Below are 17,756 nucleotides of genomic sequence, written 5' to 3'. Positions count from 1 at the left end.
TGGGAGCCTGCCAGAGTCAGGGCAGGGGCAGAGAGAGTTCGCGCAGCTCTCCTGCAGCTGGATCCACATGTGATGGCAGCCCCTTTGCCTGGATGAGTCCCTTCAGCCAATTCATCTCCTGTTTGGTTACAGTCCTTAAATCTCTGTGACCTCACGGAATCTCCTGGCTAGACTTCTAAGCCTTAGGTGAATTGTGAGGAGAAAGTAGCATTCAGCCTGGAAGAGTCAAAGGAGCAAGGAGCAGGATGTGGAGTGAGACTAAATCCAGCAGAGAAACCTTTGGTCCTCACTCCAATCCATCACTGAAGAAGTTGGCCCGGTTGGGAGCATAGAAGCAGGTGTGCCTTTGTTATTGTTTGGGGCACCAAGCCCTTTTTCTGATTTCCAGGTGAACATGCCCCCCAGGCCCACTAGTATGAGGGTAAGGGCATCAGTGTTGTGGACTGCAGTAATTCTTTAAGTCATGGGTTAGGTTGTATAGGAACAAACGGTAAAGTGAGTTCACAGAAGAAGCATCCCTTGTTAGGATACAAAAGATTATAGAATGTTGCTACATTACTCTTGTGAAGCAATGAATTATTTGTACATTGGTTATTACCAGGAATGTAAATTTCAACTTAATTTTATTCATAGTCATAATCATGTGTTAATCTGCCTGTTGGCTTTTTTCTTAAGATTGCAACACCAGCGCGCTACACCGTGACCTTGGGAGGAACCTCCTTTACCGTGAAGTATTTGCGCAGTCATGGATACATGTCCACACCACCCCCTGTCAAGGAGTATCTACAAGACAGGATGGAAGAGACCAAGGAGCTCATCACAGAGAAAATGGAAGAGACCAAGGATAGACTCACTGAAAAACTACATGAAACCAAAGAAAAAGTTTCTTTTAAGAAAAAAGTGGAATAGGGTGCCTTGTATAACAAATTATAGAAAGTTCCTGCACTTTAACCCTCTGAAGACTTTGGGCAAAGATAACAAGCTTCTGATTATTTTTTGATTAGTTGCCTAAGTAGACCAGTTCTCTGAGGGTTAAAGAATTAAGATACCTTTTTAAAGTTTTTAAAGTTAAATATCCTACAAAAATCAGTGTTTAAGAGGAAGAAATGAGCCTAGTATAGGATTGTATATCAGTGGCAGAAGGAAGCAGTGGCTACTGTTTTAGAATCCAGGGTTCTCTTCCTGGGTCTTCAGGATCTCTCTGCTTCATGTTCTCCAGTGTGTGCAGACCAGACCGTTGACTTCTTGAATAACCGTGGCCCGTAGGCAGAGTGCTGATACTGGGGCTTAGTCTTCGTGTTATTCATTAAGGTTTTAACTATATTCAGTTCTCTGTGGAGACAGACTTGCACCTGTGAATAGGAGGGTATTAGTCTTTCTATGAAAAAGATCTAAAGTTTACTTACTAGTTAAAAATATAATCTTATATGAAGAAAATGGAATAAAAATTGAATCCTATATATAAATAAGATGAATTGGTTACATATAAGTGAAAAATGGACCCTTTCGAGATGATTTTTACCCAAAGCTTGTCAAAATCACTTTTTTAAAGCAATTATACAGCCAAAATGCCTTTTCAAAATTGGGTATTGGTTGTGGTCACTTAGAATATCACTTTCCAGTGAATCACTTCCTGTCGTCTTTACCTAATCTTTCAAGGAGAATTGAAGGTTTTATTAAGTTTATGGTTGAAATCAGATCTTCTTCAATAGCATCTCAGGCTCATGATTCCCAGCAGGGAGAGATTTGTGAGACCACAGGTGGGACCAGGATACTGTGGGGACAGCACTGCCCCTGGGCCAGAGGGGCCTTCTCCCAGAAAGGTAGTGCGACCTCCCAGTATCCAGTCTCAGAGTTGGTGTTGATTTCATATGGAGTGAATCTTACAATTGTGGCTGCTGTTTTCTCTCACATTGAAGGAAACTACCCTTGCTTTAGTGTTATACTTGATTGTTTTATATCGAATCTATCACTATCATTAAACTCTTTGCTTAGAATGAAATCTAGTGGTTGTCAGAAACTATGGGGGTGTACTTGGGTATGTGTGTGTTTTCTTTTATACTAACAACTTATACTTCAGTTGCAGAGGAGGAAATGGCCCTTTCAGAGGCCGCTGCAAGAGAACATCAGAGATTGCCTCGTGGCTATCCTGCACAATCCCTACTGTTTGGCAGGATTTTCCTATCAAATGTAAAGTTTAGAAAATAGTTCAAGGCTGGGACTATAGCTCAGTAGTAGAGCGCTTGCCTAGCATGTGTGAGGCACTGGGTTGGATCATAAGCACTACATAAAAATAAATAAATGAAGTCATTGTATCCATCTTCAACTAAAGAAAAACATTAAAAAATCAAAAAGAAAGTTCAAAGGGCAAAAATGTTGCATTTGATACCTCAGATTGCTCTGTAGGAAGTCCCTCAGGGACTGTGCTGTGTGGTTAGAATCTTCTTGGGTTGGGGAGTGGCGCAGGCACATTGGTGCCTCTGCTTTGCTGGTGTGGGGTACAGTGGGCTGCCTCATGTTGATGGCACAGTGTCAGATTTAAATATGGTTACACATGTGAGCATGTCTGTAAAACAACTGGGATATGAAATGCTAAGATAGTAACAAATTTCTTGTTTCTTTTTATCCACTTGAGTGAATCTTAGTTTCACTGGGTTAAAATTGGTGTTACATGGAATTCTTTTTCCTAAGATAGTTTCCTTTTACCTTTCACAGTTTACAGGGGATATTAATTATAAGGATAAGTTGGGTTTATTAGACGTTATTGATGATTTTGAGACCAAAATTTGCTTTTCCTGAGTAGGTATCTTTTATTAAGTCTATTTGAGTTTTGTCAGCAGTCCAGTTTCATAATTGTGTTTATCAAGATGCAGAAAATCAGATATTGCTTAGGCATGCTTTGAAGGTGTGTGGTTAAACAAAACAAAACAAAAAACCTCTGAAGATTTGGGAAGTTCTGTGGTCATTATTTAGCATCATGATGGAGTGATAAAAATGTTGTTGCCCGCATATTCTTAATTTCTCCTTAAGGCTACAGAGAGCTTAGAGAGAGGGGCCCTTTAGTATATTGAGTTGGCAGTATTTGTTGATAGTTGGCTTAGTACCTCAGGGCTCCGCGGGGCAGAACATCATGGTGGAAAAGTGTGGCAGAGGGAAACAGAGGTCTCCACTTGCCAGCAGATCATAGTAATGTGGCAAGTTAAATTATCTAATGTGTAAAATATACCGTGCATTGTGTATAACGAGCCTCTTTCATTTGCAGTGGGCCTTATGCTTTGGATTCATTCACCTATGGCTGCTTGAGCCGAGAGAGGCCGAGCAGCCTGTGCCTGATGTGCCAGTCCACACTCACTGGGAGGTAGCTTATGTAAAATGGGCAGAAAGGGTTTGCTTAACAAATTAATAATAATTAATTTATTAAAATTAAAAATACATTAGGTGAGAGACTTAGTTTTATTCAAGAATAAGAGCAAAACCAACCTTTGAAAGTGTCACATCAGGAAATGTCCATTACTGAGGCAGCCTTCCTGTTGCTCCTTGCTCTCCCTTCATTCACATCTTCTGTTCTGAACCTTAACCAACTTCAATGCTAGAAAATTATCTTTGGAAAACGGGTGCGTGTGGTAGGTGCCTCTCAGGCCTGGTGCAGGTGTATGTGCTAGTGGCGGTGGCAGGGTAGCCTCGGGGCCCCAGTGCTTCTGTGGACTCAGCCCATTCCTGAGGAACACAGGGACACTCCTCTGCCAGTAACTGGTGCTGTCACTCAGCTCCTAGAGCAAGAACTCGGCTTCACCCTTGTTACTTAATGAACTTTTCCTTCACTTTTTAATCAAATACAATAGTGAAAGCTAACTTTTATTCCATTTTTGACAATTTCATAAAGCATGGCACATGAAATAATGACAATTCTATATCTTCCCTTATACCAATTAGATCTATAACTCCTTAAAACCAACCTCAGATTCTTTTTTGCTTTTTCTTTTTTACAAAGGAAATGCAGCATTTTCTGTGTACACACGCATTTCAGCTTTTACCTTGTGTGCACTTCTGAGTACTAGATTTGAGATTCTATGAGGGAAGCAAATTTTTACTAATTTGAATTGTATTGAATTTAAATCAATATTTTCTTTTCTTTGGACACTTTAATATATGACTTGCTTTACTTCTATAAGAACAACGGCTACTCTGATTCTCTCAGGCAATGGGTGTGAGAATCTGTCACTGAGAGGGATGGGGTGACAGAGCTTTGTTGCTCTGGTGCTCCATCGACATGCACTTTTTACCCCTCTATTAAAGCAGAGGCAGGATATTGTGGCACATAATTTGCATTCCTCTCTCTTTTTGGTCCAGAAATAAGAGACATGTCTCTGTCCCCCCACCAAAAGTTGAAAATGTTCTTAAACAAGTATGTCTTTGAAACCTAATGCACCTTTTAATTTTATGTTAATAGTTTTGTTTCTCAGTCACTACTCAAACCACAGGTCTAGAGGACTGGAATTGGGCATTGAGGGCCTTACTTTTAGTAGGAAAAAGAGGCACAGAGAGCCAGATCTGAAGTGTAAATATTTACTTCCAGTTTTGTTTTGTTTTCTCTTTGGGGATCCTGGAGATTGAACTCAGGTGCACTCGGCCCCTGAGCCACATCCAGCCCTATTTTGTATTTTCTTTAGACACAGGGTCTCACTGAGTTGCTTGGTGCCTTGCCATTGCTGATGCTGGCTTTGAACCCACAATCCTTCTGCCTCAGCCTCCCGAGCTGCTGGGATTACAGCCATGTGCCACCACTCTAATTCCAGTTTGACAGTCACCTCGTTGCCTGGCATGCAGGAAAGCTAGGCCACTCTCTGGGACTTGTGGGTGCTTTAGAAGATAGAACTTGGGCCGATTCGTTAATATTCCATATCTTCTCTCTTCTGGTACCTTTCTTCTGACTTTCACTTCGTTACTTTAAGTTTTTTTTCAATCTCAGTTCTCTGTCTTCAAGGCCACAGGAAGAGTGTCACCACTGGTGACCTCAGTTTCTAACTCCAGGAAGGAAACATAAAGCTCCATTTTCCCCCTTAGCCTGGGAAGGAGTATGGAGTGGGACATCACAAGGGCAAGCCATGTCACCATCTGGGTGAGCCTGACCTCAGCACAGTGGTTAGGTAGCTGTTTTTATACATCTAAACAAGGTTAAATATTTCTCACACCCAAGGAGGGTGTGAGCGCAGCACATGCCCTGTTGCCCCCTTGGTTCTCAGTGAGTTCTCCACTGCTTGCTTGCCCTGTGCCCAGGGCTGAACACCAGTCATGATGTCAGAGCCTGCATCTGTGGTGTATTTGGAGCCAGCTCAGATTGGAATTTTCCATTGCTGCCAATCACTAGAGCATCTGAACACCGGAAGCTGGTATTTCTGGAAATTTTTAATGCTGAGAAATTCAGAATATTCTTAAGAATTATTAGATTTCACTAAAACGTAGGCATTGCCATCTCAAGTCCAGTGAGATTAAAACTTGCACCGTGTTGCATACCAGACCTTGGCCAAGAGCCAAGTTCAGCGTTCTTCCTGCAGTTAGGAGGGAAACGGTACCAGGCGCGTCTCCCGCTGTGACAGCCCTGACGTGGAGTGGAATGCAGCATGGTAAAGCTGTGCCCTGTGCGCTGCTGGACAGTGATACCGGACCTGCCCAGTTGGGCTGCTGTGCTGCCTCTGAGGCCTCTGCCCCTCGTGTGCATCTGATAAGCCCACGCTCTTCATGGCCCAGCAGCAAGTGGCAGACCTGGTGGGTTGTGTCCTCCACATAGACACCAAGGGTGCAGGGGATTGCAGCCTCTTCTGTCCCTTGTCTTTAGCTCCTGGCTGAAACACAGAGGGAGACCAGCTGGGGAAGAAATGTCCATGAGAATTGCAGAAGATGCCGGCTCGATGAGGGTGGGAGCCAGGTCATCAGCAAGGTGGGACTAAGTGCTGTGGGTCCCATTCCAGAGGCCAATGTTCCCATAGGATAGGAGCAAGGAGGAGGCGGGTAACGGGCAAGAAGGAGATCACCTCCAGAGGTCACCTCAGACCTAAACTGGGCAAGGAGAGAATGGGCAGAAACAGCCAGGTCAAGAGTATCTCCCCCAAACCCATCATAAAAGAAATCCAGAAGGAGGAGAAAAACAGGAGCAGGAACAGGTGGGGTCCAGCAGTGTGAATAGGAAAGCTAGTTTGAACCTTTTGTTCTCCTTTTGGGATTTTAACCTTACCTTACTAAGACTGTAAGAAATTCCACCCACCCCAATGTGCTTCATTAAAGATGAAAACAAAACCCAGCCCTCCATATTGTACATCTGAAATCTTAAGGTAAGAAGGTGGTGTATTTAAAACCTATGGGAAGGAAGTTTGGAGCTGGTGACAGATGTTGTGTTGATTGTCCTAAGCTTTCTAGGGTTCTCATTGCTGGGACAAAAGCAGCACTGCCCGTCTCTGCAGGGGCAGCAGTGAAGCACTGGGCAGGCCTTCTGCAGTTTCCAAGTCTGCTGTATTTGGGGAAAATGTTGTTTTAAATTAAATCTGGAACATGAAACGTTGAGCAGTAACAGCAGTCATTCCTGAGGCAGCCGTGGGCCGGTTGTGTATCTTCCCATTATAATACAGTAGTGGTGGAGGTGACTGCCGTTATGCCTGGTTTATAGACAAAGACTTAAAACCATCTCTGTCAGTATCGTCAGTCACTTTAGGTGAAGCTCTTGTAAATCCACCCTGGCTTGCAGGCCCCAAGGCCTGTATTGCCTTTAATGTCCAGGTGGCCCCTCACCTGACAAGAGACCCAAGCCAAAGACGCTGCATGGCAAGTGCAGCCTCAGCTTACCTAAAGAAGCCTGGGTTTCCAGCAGGTGGGCATCGGGCAGAGGCTGGGTGGACCTGGGGGTGAGGTGGGGCCTTTGTGTCTGGACTTCAGAACGTGTTTGCTCAATTTGCTAATGTAGATTGCTAGAACTTTCTGTGCTTACAGATGACTGCTAACAGTGGAGACAAATACAACTTTGAAAAGACTTTGTTGGCAGGTTAAATTATATAAGAGCCCCTGATACAACCGTGGAGTTTTTAGCTTTTAAAAAAAATGTATGCTCTCACCGGTGAGGCCTTCTAAAAGTGTATTTTTAATCGCAGCTATGCTGTGTTCAAATGATTAAAACTGGAGCTTTCGCACTTCTGACATTTTTTTTGAAAGTGAGAGTGTAAAGTCGGGTGAACGAGGTTTGCATTATTAGGGCAAAAGCTAATGTCTTGACAGAAACATGGCATTAAACCCGAATTAACAAATGCAGAGGTTTTACTTTGGGGCTGCAGTTTTTAAGTATGCATTTCAATTAGAATTCATTTAAACCAAACAGATCAAAACAGTGTAATGAGGGAAATCTAGTCATGATGTTCTAAGTCACAGGCTCATTATCAAGTGTTTTGTGTGTATCATCACAGGCAGAATTGCGTTTTATTCCAGAGCCACTCTGGACTCTGAAAGGTTCCAGAGTATCAGCACCAGAACAGGGGAGCCTGGCAGTGTGATTCCTGGTGAATTTGGCCTACCAGACAGGTAGCAGCTCTCCTTATTTCAAAAACAAGCTAATGGTCAGAGTTGGTCAGAGAGAGCCAGGAATTGCTTAGCGTCACAACTGAGAGGAGTTTGGGGCGGGCAGCACTGGGGTCCAGTGGAGGATCCCCCGGGTCGCTAGGCTTGGAGCATAAGCAAGCCCAGGGCAGTAGAAACTCGTCAAGGAGAGGGTGCTGCTGTTAGGCCCTGAGCTTGACCAGAAAGCCACAGAGAAAGTGGACACTCAGTGCCCCCCTGCCCTGGGCCTTGTGAGCACCTCCAACATGGCCTGTGGTGGAGGCTGCATCGGTTGGTTCTGGGGGCCTTTCCCAGAGTCTTCAGAACTTGCCCAGTTCTCATTCAGGGTACCTGGGAAGAAGGGAACACCTCAAGGGCCACCCTGGATGATGGGAGTGGAGTCCCAGTCTTCCTGTCCTGCAAGGGCATGGCTATGTGGCTTGTCAAGACAGCTGACCAGAGAACCCAGCCTAGCAATACCTCTTACAATTCTCTAGTTGTCCTTTGGGAGTGGCTCCCAGATCCTTTATGGGACCTTAGCTTTGAGGCAAGCCCACACCAAGCCACTCCCAGACTGACAGCATACCCGCTGGCAGGGGGGAGAGAGGGGCCTGCTTCTCAATTGTGACAGGAGGGCCCTAGGGTGACCATCAGGTTGAGACCTAGTCCTAAGCCCCCATTCTTTCCATATAGAACTTTCTCCTGGAGGAAAGTTCATGCTGGCGCCAGTGTGAGCAGGTCTGGGGTTCTGTAGTTCCCTCCTGAGCTGCTGCACCAAGAGCTTACATAATTCATCGCCAAGCATAGTGTGGCTGGTGGTCACCAAAAAAAGTCTATTCTTACCACTCCTGTTCCTTCTCAGGGCTCTTTTCTAATCCCTTTTCCAAAATATTTTGGAGGGTGAAACTGGGAACTAAGCCCAGGTGCACTTTACCACTGAGCTACCTCCCTTTTTCTGCTTTTTTTTTTTTTTTTTTTTTGAGACAAGGTCTCACTCCCTTGTCTCTTGGGATTACAGGCATGTGCCACCTGCTTGGCTTTCCAAAAGGAAATTGATTCAGAATAAAAAATGGATGTTATAAGTGGGATTTTAGGCCCATACAACTACTTTGATAGTATTTTTTAAATTTTAGTTTCTATTTGTTCATTATAAGTACATAAAAAGGCAATAATGAATTGTCTTGTAGCCATGCTAAGTTCACTTGTGATGAACTTGGTAGGTTGTGTAGGGTTTTGTGCATTCACAGCCTCCTCATCTGGAATCCACATGCTTATGTAGACCTTAGAACATTCCCATCTCAGTGCAGACTGTGGCCTGTGAAGCCCTGCAGTGCTGAGGAATCTAAACCTGCTGAGGCAGTTTGTCCCATTGCTGAACAGCTCTCATCAGAAACCTTAATTCCTATTCAGGCCGAGTCTCCTTTGCTTGCTGTGTGACAGCAATCCACAGTCCCCTGTGGGTCCACTGTTCTCTTGGCAGCCCCCCACCCCCACCCCAGGAACCCTCTCTGAGTGCTCTGTGCAGGACTCAGAATGAGAAGATAATCTTGTGAAGTGACCTGACCAGAGTTGTTTCTGGCACACTTGTCATTTGGTCAAGAGTGACAAGCTGAGAGGAGCCTGAGCTGGGGACCATCAGAAGTGCTTCTCTGGGCCCAGGCTCCACTCAGTGGTAGAGCACCTGCCTGGCCCACGGAGGCCCCAGGCTCCATCCCCAGCACCAGCACCACGAAATAAGAAGTGTTTCTGTGAGAGGTCCTAAACATGTCAGTTTACACATTTGTTGTGACTGAAAGATAAACAGACAAACCATGGGACAAATGTATGTCACTGATTTTTTTTTTTTTTTAATGATTTTGTGCTATGGTTTGACCACAGCATTAAGAACAAGCAGAAAAACCTGATTTCAAAAATGACACACAGCACTTCGCAGAAGAGCATCTTTTTTTAAGAGCCTTGCTATTACAGACCTTGGGCTTAAGGACTAATCCCCAGTGTTCAGGTGAAGGAGGTGGATACAGGAGAGTCAGGGATCTCTCTGCACCTGGGAGGTATGTTGAAAATCAAGCACAAATGGTTGTTTTAAAAAAGGACTTTAATGACTTCTGATTATCATAGCTCACAAAGATTGAAAAGTTCAAATACAGCTGTACTTTTTTAGTAGATTGCTTTGTTATAAAAATTAAATGAACTAAATGCTGTGAATAATATTATATATTTTTAAACAGCTTTAAACTAGACAAGAATACAATGACAATGTGAATTTTGAAAGCCATGAAAATAACACAGTGATACAACAACAAGCATGTTAAATGGAACCAGTATCATGGACTAGAAGGTCTCGGCCTCAGTTGGGTCTGCAGAAAGAAAGCAATGCTGTGGCTGCACAAGTTGGTACCTCTACAGACGTGTCCAGAACATTCTCACATGCGCCAGACCCAGGGTGGCAGCTTCGTTTCTGAATCTCGATGCTGGTCCCAGTGTGCCCTGCAGGTGCCAGTGGTACTGCCTCCTGGGACCCAACACAGATGGGCACTTGTTCATGGCGCTTTCAGAATGTGCTAAAGGAAGGCCAACCTAATCCTAATCCCCCAGCATTTGAGATTTGCATTGTAGAGGTGTTTGGATTAAGGATAACCAGTAGTGACATTTTCTGGAAGGTAGAAGGATGATTGTATTGTGACTTTCAAAACTAACATCAAAGCAAATTAAAAATATGGACTCTATTAGACTATTCCAGTGACAGAATAGACTGGGATCATGAACCAGATGGGCAGAACTGTGTGAAGTGCCCTGCTGGACAACACTTGATGCCCACACCAACATTCAGCAGTGGTTTCTATGGACACGGTGTTACAGACCTTTTATTTGTTTGGGGAAAAAAAAATAGACTCTGAAGAAAAACAGGTGACAATGAGACACCAAAAACTGAGCTGAAAGAGGCATGACTTCATGTACAACTGGAATTGTAACCTCTACCCAAAAACCCCGCTGGCATTTTGGGTCAGGACTGACATAGGACAACCGCAGGGATGGCTCGAGCATCCTGGCCTGGCTGGCTGACACTGATTTTCTGATGCTAACCCATGGCACACACTGTTCCTGAGACCGGGGTCCACCACACAGGTTGGTTTTTCCTGAGGTGCTCTCTCCCTACAAAACCCCCTCTTCACTGGCTCCACAGCTTCAGTTCACAAGAGGAAAAGGCACAGAGAAACTCTGGACACACATGGTCACAAATGCCCCAAAGCCCAACAGAGTCCTCTGCTGCAGGCTGGCCCGTCACTCTGACATGACAAAACCCTGCGCTTCTCACTGAGGCCCAAGCCCTTCACGCACCACCAGGTAATGTCTGCTCACAAAGCAAGTTGAAGTCATTTTTTTCTGACTCAAATATAACTAACGCTTGTCCAGCTGAGCGTTTCTAAAGTGACTAAAATAAGAAGCATCTAGTGGCAACCATAAAGCTGTGCGACTTTTAAAAAATATTTTCCAAAGTGTTTTCACAGCAAAGATGCAACTCAATTGCTATATATACGCTGGTCATAAGCTGTCGCTTGTTTGTTCAGACTTCTTTCCCTTGTGTTATAATATTGGTATTTAATAGGAAAATAAACTACATAGACTTTATCTGTATGCATCCGTTTGCAAATTTCCTTACAAAAGAGGACCAAGCACATAGGCATTCACAAATTCTATGCCATTTCTGTTAAAATTGGTATCATCTATACATTATAGTACAGTATTAACAATTTTTGTTCTACCCATTGGGTAGGATATGTGCATAATATATTCAACTTATATACAGCACCTTACAAATAAAAACATAAGAGAAGACAGACAACTGAAGAAGCACCATTTTGAGTGAGGCACAACAAAGGTCAGGGCGTGGAGCGCAGGAGCAGGGCTGGGTTGCTGCATCTGCTGAAGCCAGACGGGAGGCACCTAGAGACATGCAGAGCTGGAGATGACAGGGTGTCACACGTGCACACTACTCTGCCCAGCTCAAATGCTTGGCGCAAAGGCCAGGGGAAGAAGGCGCTGCATTCTCAGCAAGATGTCCCCACGCCGGACCAAGCCTCTGCCGTGCACAACTCAGGATCAGGGGCAGCAGCAAGTGTCTAACTCTGGCACTGACATCAACCTGCACTAAGCAAGAGCTTTAGGCATTAAATGACATCTTGAATCCTAACACCTGTGTGCTGCCGAAGGCTAGGAGGGCACATCTCTGGTCTCGGGGCAGCTGACAGCCTCTAACCTGCCACTGAGAACTCACTTGTGACCTGGGTGCAGTCAGAGTTCCTTTTTTTCTTTTTCTAATACAGACTGCTTCACAGATGGGCATGTTGTCCTTGCTCAGGGGCCATGCCAATTTTCAGCATTCCAACTTAAGTGTGTGTGCCTCCAAAGCAAGTACCAGGCAGTTTCATGATTGGTGAGTGTGTGGGCCACTGTTAACTACTGTTCTCAAGCTGAGAAAAGGATGCTGCCCTCCTTGCCACTTTGTCTCCCAGCAGTGTCCTTTTCCCTAAGCAGGCTGAAGGCATGGCCTTCTACTGCAGTGTGAATAGGAGGATCAGGGGGCTGTGCTCATAAGACTTGGACTTGGCTCCAAGCACTGGCTTCAGTCACTTAGACAAGAAAAGCAAAAAGATAGCAGAAAGCAAGTATTCTCACATCCCTTCCCTCACACTGCAGAGGTTTGGGGATTTTATGAAAGTGTGATAGTGTGCAAGAGAGTTACACTCAGCAAGCACCAGCACAGTACACTTGGTGGCCATGATTCCCCAGTAGTATCAGCAGAGGTGACAGGAGACTGTGGGTGACTACTGCCATGTGGGGCTGCCCTCTGTATCTATCAACAAGTACATACAAGTTCAAAGCCAGCCTCAGCAACTTACCAAGGCCCTAAGCACACAGCAAGACCTTGTCTCTAAATTTTTAAAAATGGGCTGGTGATGTGGCTTAGTGGTAAATCACCCTTAGGTTCAATCTCCAGTACAGAAAAAAAAAAAAAAAAAAAAAAGTATGTGGACTGAGTGTATTTTTTTAAGTCCTCTACCCAGGAGCCTCTCTGAAAGAACTGTTGGATGGACCATGGAGGGTCTACTGGCTCTGAGGGGAAGGCAGGGGTCAGAGTGGAATCCTCTAGATCAGGGCTTTCTGAAGGTCCTTCCTTTTGAACCCCTCTCATTCTTAGAAAGATAAATGTGAAGATCAAGTTCAGGAAACAGTTATCTGGGGACCCAGTGCCATTGCTGCTCTGAGACCTCCCAGGTTATGGTGGGCTCGCATTTGCTCACTCAAGTTTGAGCTTCAGTAGTAAGCAGTGTATCCTCATGGTACATCTGTTCTCGGCTACCTTGAGATTTTTCCTGGGCTGGTGTGTTATGATGGGCAGGGGTCTGTGGAAGGACAGAGCGCATGCTTGTCAAACTGCTTTATCAATCAATTATGAACATGAAAAATAGATCAACTAGTTAACTCATTAATTTTCCTCATTGGTGGGGATGAAAGCCAGGCCTTGCCCATGCTAGGCCAGCCCTCTGTCCCGAGCCATGCCATGCCCCCAGCTAATGGTGGAGCTAATGGGTAAATTCACTGGTTTTTCTAGAATTGCAGGCGAAATTTGGAATGATGAAGTCATGAGCTGATCTTCTCACCTGTGTCTCAGGGGACACCTAACTGATAATCCAGCCATCAACTTTTTAAATATCTGATTTGTTTCACAATCTCTTGCTTAAAGATTGCTTGGTATTTGGAAAATGCTATTGTTTCTGAACAAGCAGAGGTAAGCCAGAAGACAGTTCCTACAGGTGGGGTTCAGCAGGGCTTAGGTTTAGAACTCCCGGAAATCCCAATGACAAGGGACAAAAGTCTCAGTGGTATCCTAGGAGTTTCGCCCTCTAACTGTTGCAGTGTTCTGTGGGAATAATCCATGATTATAGACCTTTCAGACCCTGAATCGCTGGTTTCACCAGCACATGGGCTTGGCTTGCATCACCACAAACACTGCTCGTTCAACACCTCATGAGCTGGGAGGCCACAACCTTCAGAAGAGCTGCTGATCTAAATCTCCTCCCTGTGTCAAGGGAAATTGACTATTAATCCAATTTATGACCTTGGCTTTTAAACTAATTCATTACTGAGGCCCAGCCTCAAAGACCTTTCAAAGTCAAGCTTTACTATGTTTGTGTCTTTGCAACAACTGATTAACTTACAAGGCAATTCTCTAGGGTACCTGAAGGGTGGGGGGCTCCTTTTGAAGGATGATTAAAGCTACTTGAATTAAATGATTGTTTTGCCAATACTATCGACATCTAAAGAATGTCCTTACACTTGCGAGGCTACTAAAGAATTTACAAGTCTCAGGCCTTAGCCCTTTCCTGTAGCAGGTAGCAAAGTAAGACTCATGAAGCCATCTGAGGTGGAGCTAATAGGTGGATTTACTGGCTTTTCTAGAACTGCAGGCAAGATTTGGAATGATGAAGCCGTGAGCTGATCTCACCTGTGTCTCAGGGGACACCTGACTGATCATCCAGCCATACCAAGTCCCCACCAGTGAGATCCCATTCTGGATGAGTGTCTCCTCACCTTTGTGTCATGGACCCAGTTTCTCTCAAACATAGGTGTGACACCCAGGGAGTGAGGGACCTTTCAGGAAGCCTCCAGAGTCATGAAAAGGGCCATCTCTGACCCCAGGACAACCCCTGCCCTGAGGGCTGATTTCTCCCTGCTTGATAGAGGCCTTCAGAAAGAAGGTCTTTGGAATGAGACTGAAGCCAACCTCAGAATTTCCACTGCAACCCTCAAACGCAGTCCTCCCAGGCAGGGTCCTGGGTATGAGCTGACAACTGCTGGCCATCTGTCTCTCTCCTAGTTCTATGGATGTTACTATGTGAAATGTATCCATCTAAGGGAAGGTCCAAACCTCAAAACAAATGCAGCAACTTACCTACTGAAGAAGCAGCAGAAGCAAGCAGCAGATTGGAATCAGACAGGACAAGGGCTTGCAAACAGTCTCCAGCTCCCAGCAAGCTACACAGAGACGTGTCTGAGGAATTGCCTCCAAGAACACAGTGACAGACACACACCCACACACACACAACTTGACATTCAAGCCGCATAGCTGGTAGTCACAGGTCACCATTCCATTGGTCTTGTTATGTGCAGAGGCCAGAGAGGCCCAGTGGAAAGCATCCTGGCCACTGCAGATAAGTCCTTCGCCTGGTGCATAACATGTTAACCTGACCAGCTGCTGCTGTGACAAAGCAAGTGCTTACAACTGCAGAAGAAAGTTTTTTTGTTTTGTTTTTTATCTGTGAGAATGAATGTTTGCAAATGTTAGGAATATTAAAACTAAGACAATATATAGAATCAGTTTTCTGGTTGCATCTTAACTGCGGGTTGTGCTTTTTGTCCTGTGCTATTACAGTCACACCCCCACCTGCCCCTGTCCTCTAACTGACCCCCTGGTCCTTGCCATCAACAGGGAGGCTGCTGGGGGCAGGGGAGGTGGAATCCCTGTGGGAGTTTAGGCAGGTCTGCAGGCTGAGTTCCATGTGACACTTGTGAAATGCAATGGCTTGTTACCATGACTGGTAGACAAGGTGCCCTTCCATCAGTTCCAAGGACCTCTGCCAGCATGGCTCACACAGCAAGTGCTGGGCAAGCTGTATGCAGGTGGCCGCTGGGAGCCTCTGGGTGAACTGACCGGCCTTGCAGAACTGAACTGAGCTACCTGGGAAAGGGGAGAGGCAACGGGACACACTGAGAGTCACATATTTCAGCAGTATGCAAAATAACCACCTTGCATTTTAAACAATTTATTGCAAAAAAAAATATGTATCTGAATATATTTCATGCTACAGTGGAAAAAAATCTAAATTACTGGAGGAACTACACTGCTGGCGGGCAAGGGCGGCACTGCACGATACTGGATACATAAATGCATTTGTTCATTTTTAATAAAGTATGCAGCCTAAAACTAGCAGAGTAATTCAAATAAGCCAGAAATGCCGGAACTTAGTATTTCCTATCTTCCATCCCAGCGTCTCCTGGTGCCTCAGTGATGCACCAGGTAGGATGCAAACTCCTGCAGCAAGCAGCACTGGGCTGATTTACAGAATTTGGTAAATATTAGGCTACATCCCCAAATACGCTTTCTTGTGTGATTCTGGGATCACTCTAGGCTATTCTTCAGGCCTAATAACCACCCACAGGGAAAAGACAAGCAACATACAGAAGTTCACGCAAAACAGTTCCCTCATATATATTTTAAACATCAATAGTGCAACTTTGGAAACACACCATCTCAACAAAGAATAGCTCCTTGCATTCATCTAACTTCTCCACTTTATACCTTGGCACACAAAACAGGAATTTTGCTTCATATTTTTAGAACAAAATAAAAGTTCCACACCTTGGGAGAAAAAGCCACAGGGCTGATTCTTCCCCATGATAATATATCATAACGCTTCCTTCTTTATTCAGTTAGTTACAAAACAGGCCATTCTGGCCTCATTTAATCTATGAAGTCTCCTTTCGGAATTAAATAAATCAAATACCTCTGTGGTTCTTATTTCATGATATCTTCAAAGCATCCCTTCTCTGTTTCCCTGCCCACCCTTTGCCAAAATCTTCCCCCATCCCCACCCTGCCCCCAAATCAACACCGTTGGCGGTCAGACCGGATGGAAGTCCGCATCGTCTCAGTCTCCTTCGCATGCAACTCCCCTGAAAGGAATCAGAAACAAAGACCGTGTTTGCACATTTGGTTTTACTTAGTTGTACCACGTGAAACCGGACAACACCGTGCGCCGGAGGGTGGCGCAGCCTCTTCCCCTCCTCGGTTCCTCTCCTCGATTCAAGTGCGCGTGGAGGGGTCAGACCAGGTTCCCGGGCTTCCTGTCTTTGCCCTTGATGGGGACTATTGTGCTCTCTGAATTGTTCTGCTGAAACTGCAGTCTGCTGCCGCCGTGTGTGTTGCTGTGCTGGTGATGGAAGAAGGAGGCGCCTGGGTAGTGGCCCATCACCTCGCTGTAGGTGGGGGGCGGCCCCTCCATCCTCCCGTTACTGCTGCAGGTGGTCGCGCTGATGCCCGAGTTGCTGCTGGGAGGGCAGGGGCCCCCGTTGTACACGGAAATGTCTATCAAATCACTGTCAAATATGGTTCGGTTGGGCGGGGCCCTCACAGACTCTCGGTTGAGTTCCATCTGCTGTTCGGGGTCCCGGAGCTGCAGGGTGCAGGGCCCCTGGTAAGGAGGCGGCTCTTCCCCGTCCGACAGGGAGATGGTAGGAGGGAGGTCAATCTCGTGCTGCACATAGGGGTAGGTGGGCTGGAAGCGACTGAACCGATCCCTCTGGATAAAGGACGGGGCAGTAAACCTGTCCCTGGCCCGAGGGGCGTACATGATCTGGAAGGAAAAAAGGAGAGGCCTGAAGATGCTCTCAGCACAGAGATCAGGGTGGAATGTTCTCACCCCTTGGCCATCCTCTCCCCCACCCTTGCAGGCAAGACAGGAGAAGACTTCCAGGAACCAAAAATAGCTGTCCTATCCCTAATGACTTAGACCACTCTCTATGCCAAGCTACACTGTATTCCAGACAGTTGTGCAATGGAGAGCCGCAGCCGGCTGGGAATCTGGGTGAACAGTTAATTGTGCAGGTTGGGGCTACAGTTTCAAGGGTTCAAATGGGACCCAGCAGTAACCCCAAGAGGGCACTGAACAGGAAAGGAGCAAAGAGCGCCCTGCAGTTGGCTCAGGACCTTCTCCATGCATTGGTGGCTTTGAGCTACGAGACAGGACAGGCCACCAGCTTTCTCAGGTCCCTGCCAGCCCCTGCCAGTCAGTTGAATGGTCTTAATATTTTCTGTAAAAACTGGGAAAGTGACCTTTTTTCTTTCAATTTCTAGACTTTCCCAGTTATTTGGATTCTGGATATATGTTTCCTATATGGCTTTTAGCCACTAATATGAAAAGTGTTTTATATTCAAAGTAAATATGATTATAGTTTTTCCCAAAAAAAATAAATCCAGGTAGTGTACATCTTACAAAATCCTCTTGTTTATTCCACCATCAAAATTTCTTCGAGGAGACAGATCTTCCAGGCACAAGTGTGTGTATGTCTATATGTATACTCCTATATTAATACATACATATATATGTATAGACACAA

General features: G+C 45.3%; 2 protein-coding genes across 12 annotated transcripts in view; one reads left to right on the top strand and one right to left on the bottom strand.

Annotated features, from left to right (window-relative positions):
• The window catches only part of Fam210a (family with sequence similarity 210 member A), a 43,917-nt gene extending 32,709 nt beyond the window's left edge, over positions 1-11,208 (top strand). For all 3 annotated transcript variants that reach the window (XM_026401999.2, XM_026401998.2, XM_026402000.2), the window contains exon 4: positions 676-11,208. In XM_026401999.2, coding sequence (XP_026257784.1) covers positions 676-909 — 234 coding nt within the window. In that variant the 3' untranslated portion in view covers positions 910-11,208. The remainder of the gene's footprint in view (positions 1-675) is intronic.
• Ldlrad4 (low density lipoprotein receptor class A domain containing 4) overlaps positions 1,529-17,756 on the bottom strand; it is a 381,472-nt gene continuing 365,244 nt past the window's right edge. For all 9 annotated transcript variants that reach the window (XM_026401980.2, XM_026401978.2, XM_026401982.2 and 6 more), the window contains one exon: positions 1,529-16,993. In XM_026401980.2, coding sequence (XP_026257765.1) covers positions 16,463-16,993 — 531 coding nt within the window. In that variant the 3' untranslated portion in view covers positions 1,529-16,462. The remainder of the gene's footprint in view (positions 16,994-17,756) is intronic.

The sequence above is a fragment of the Urocitellus parryii genome, chromosome 13 (genome assembly GCF_045843805.1).
Source record: "Urocitellus parryii isolate mUroPar1 chromosome 13, mUroPar1.hap1, whole genome shotgun sequence".
Taxonomy (NCBI): domain Eukaryota; kingdom Metazoa; phylum Chordata; class Mammalia; order Rodentia; family Sciuridae; genus Urocitellus; species Urocitellus parryii.
This window is presented reverse-complemented; position numbering and strand designations above follow the sequence as displayed.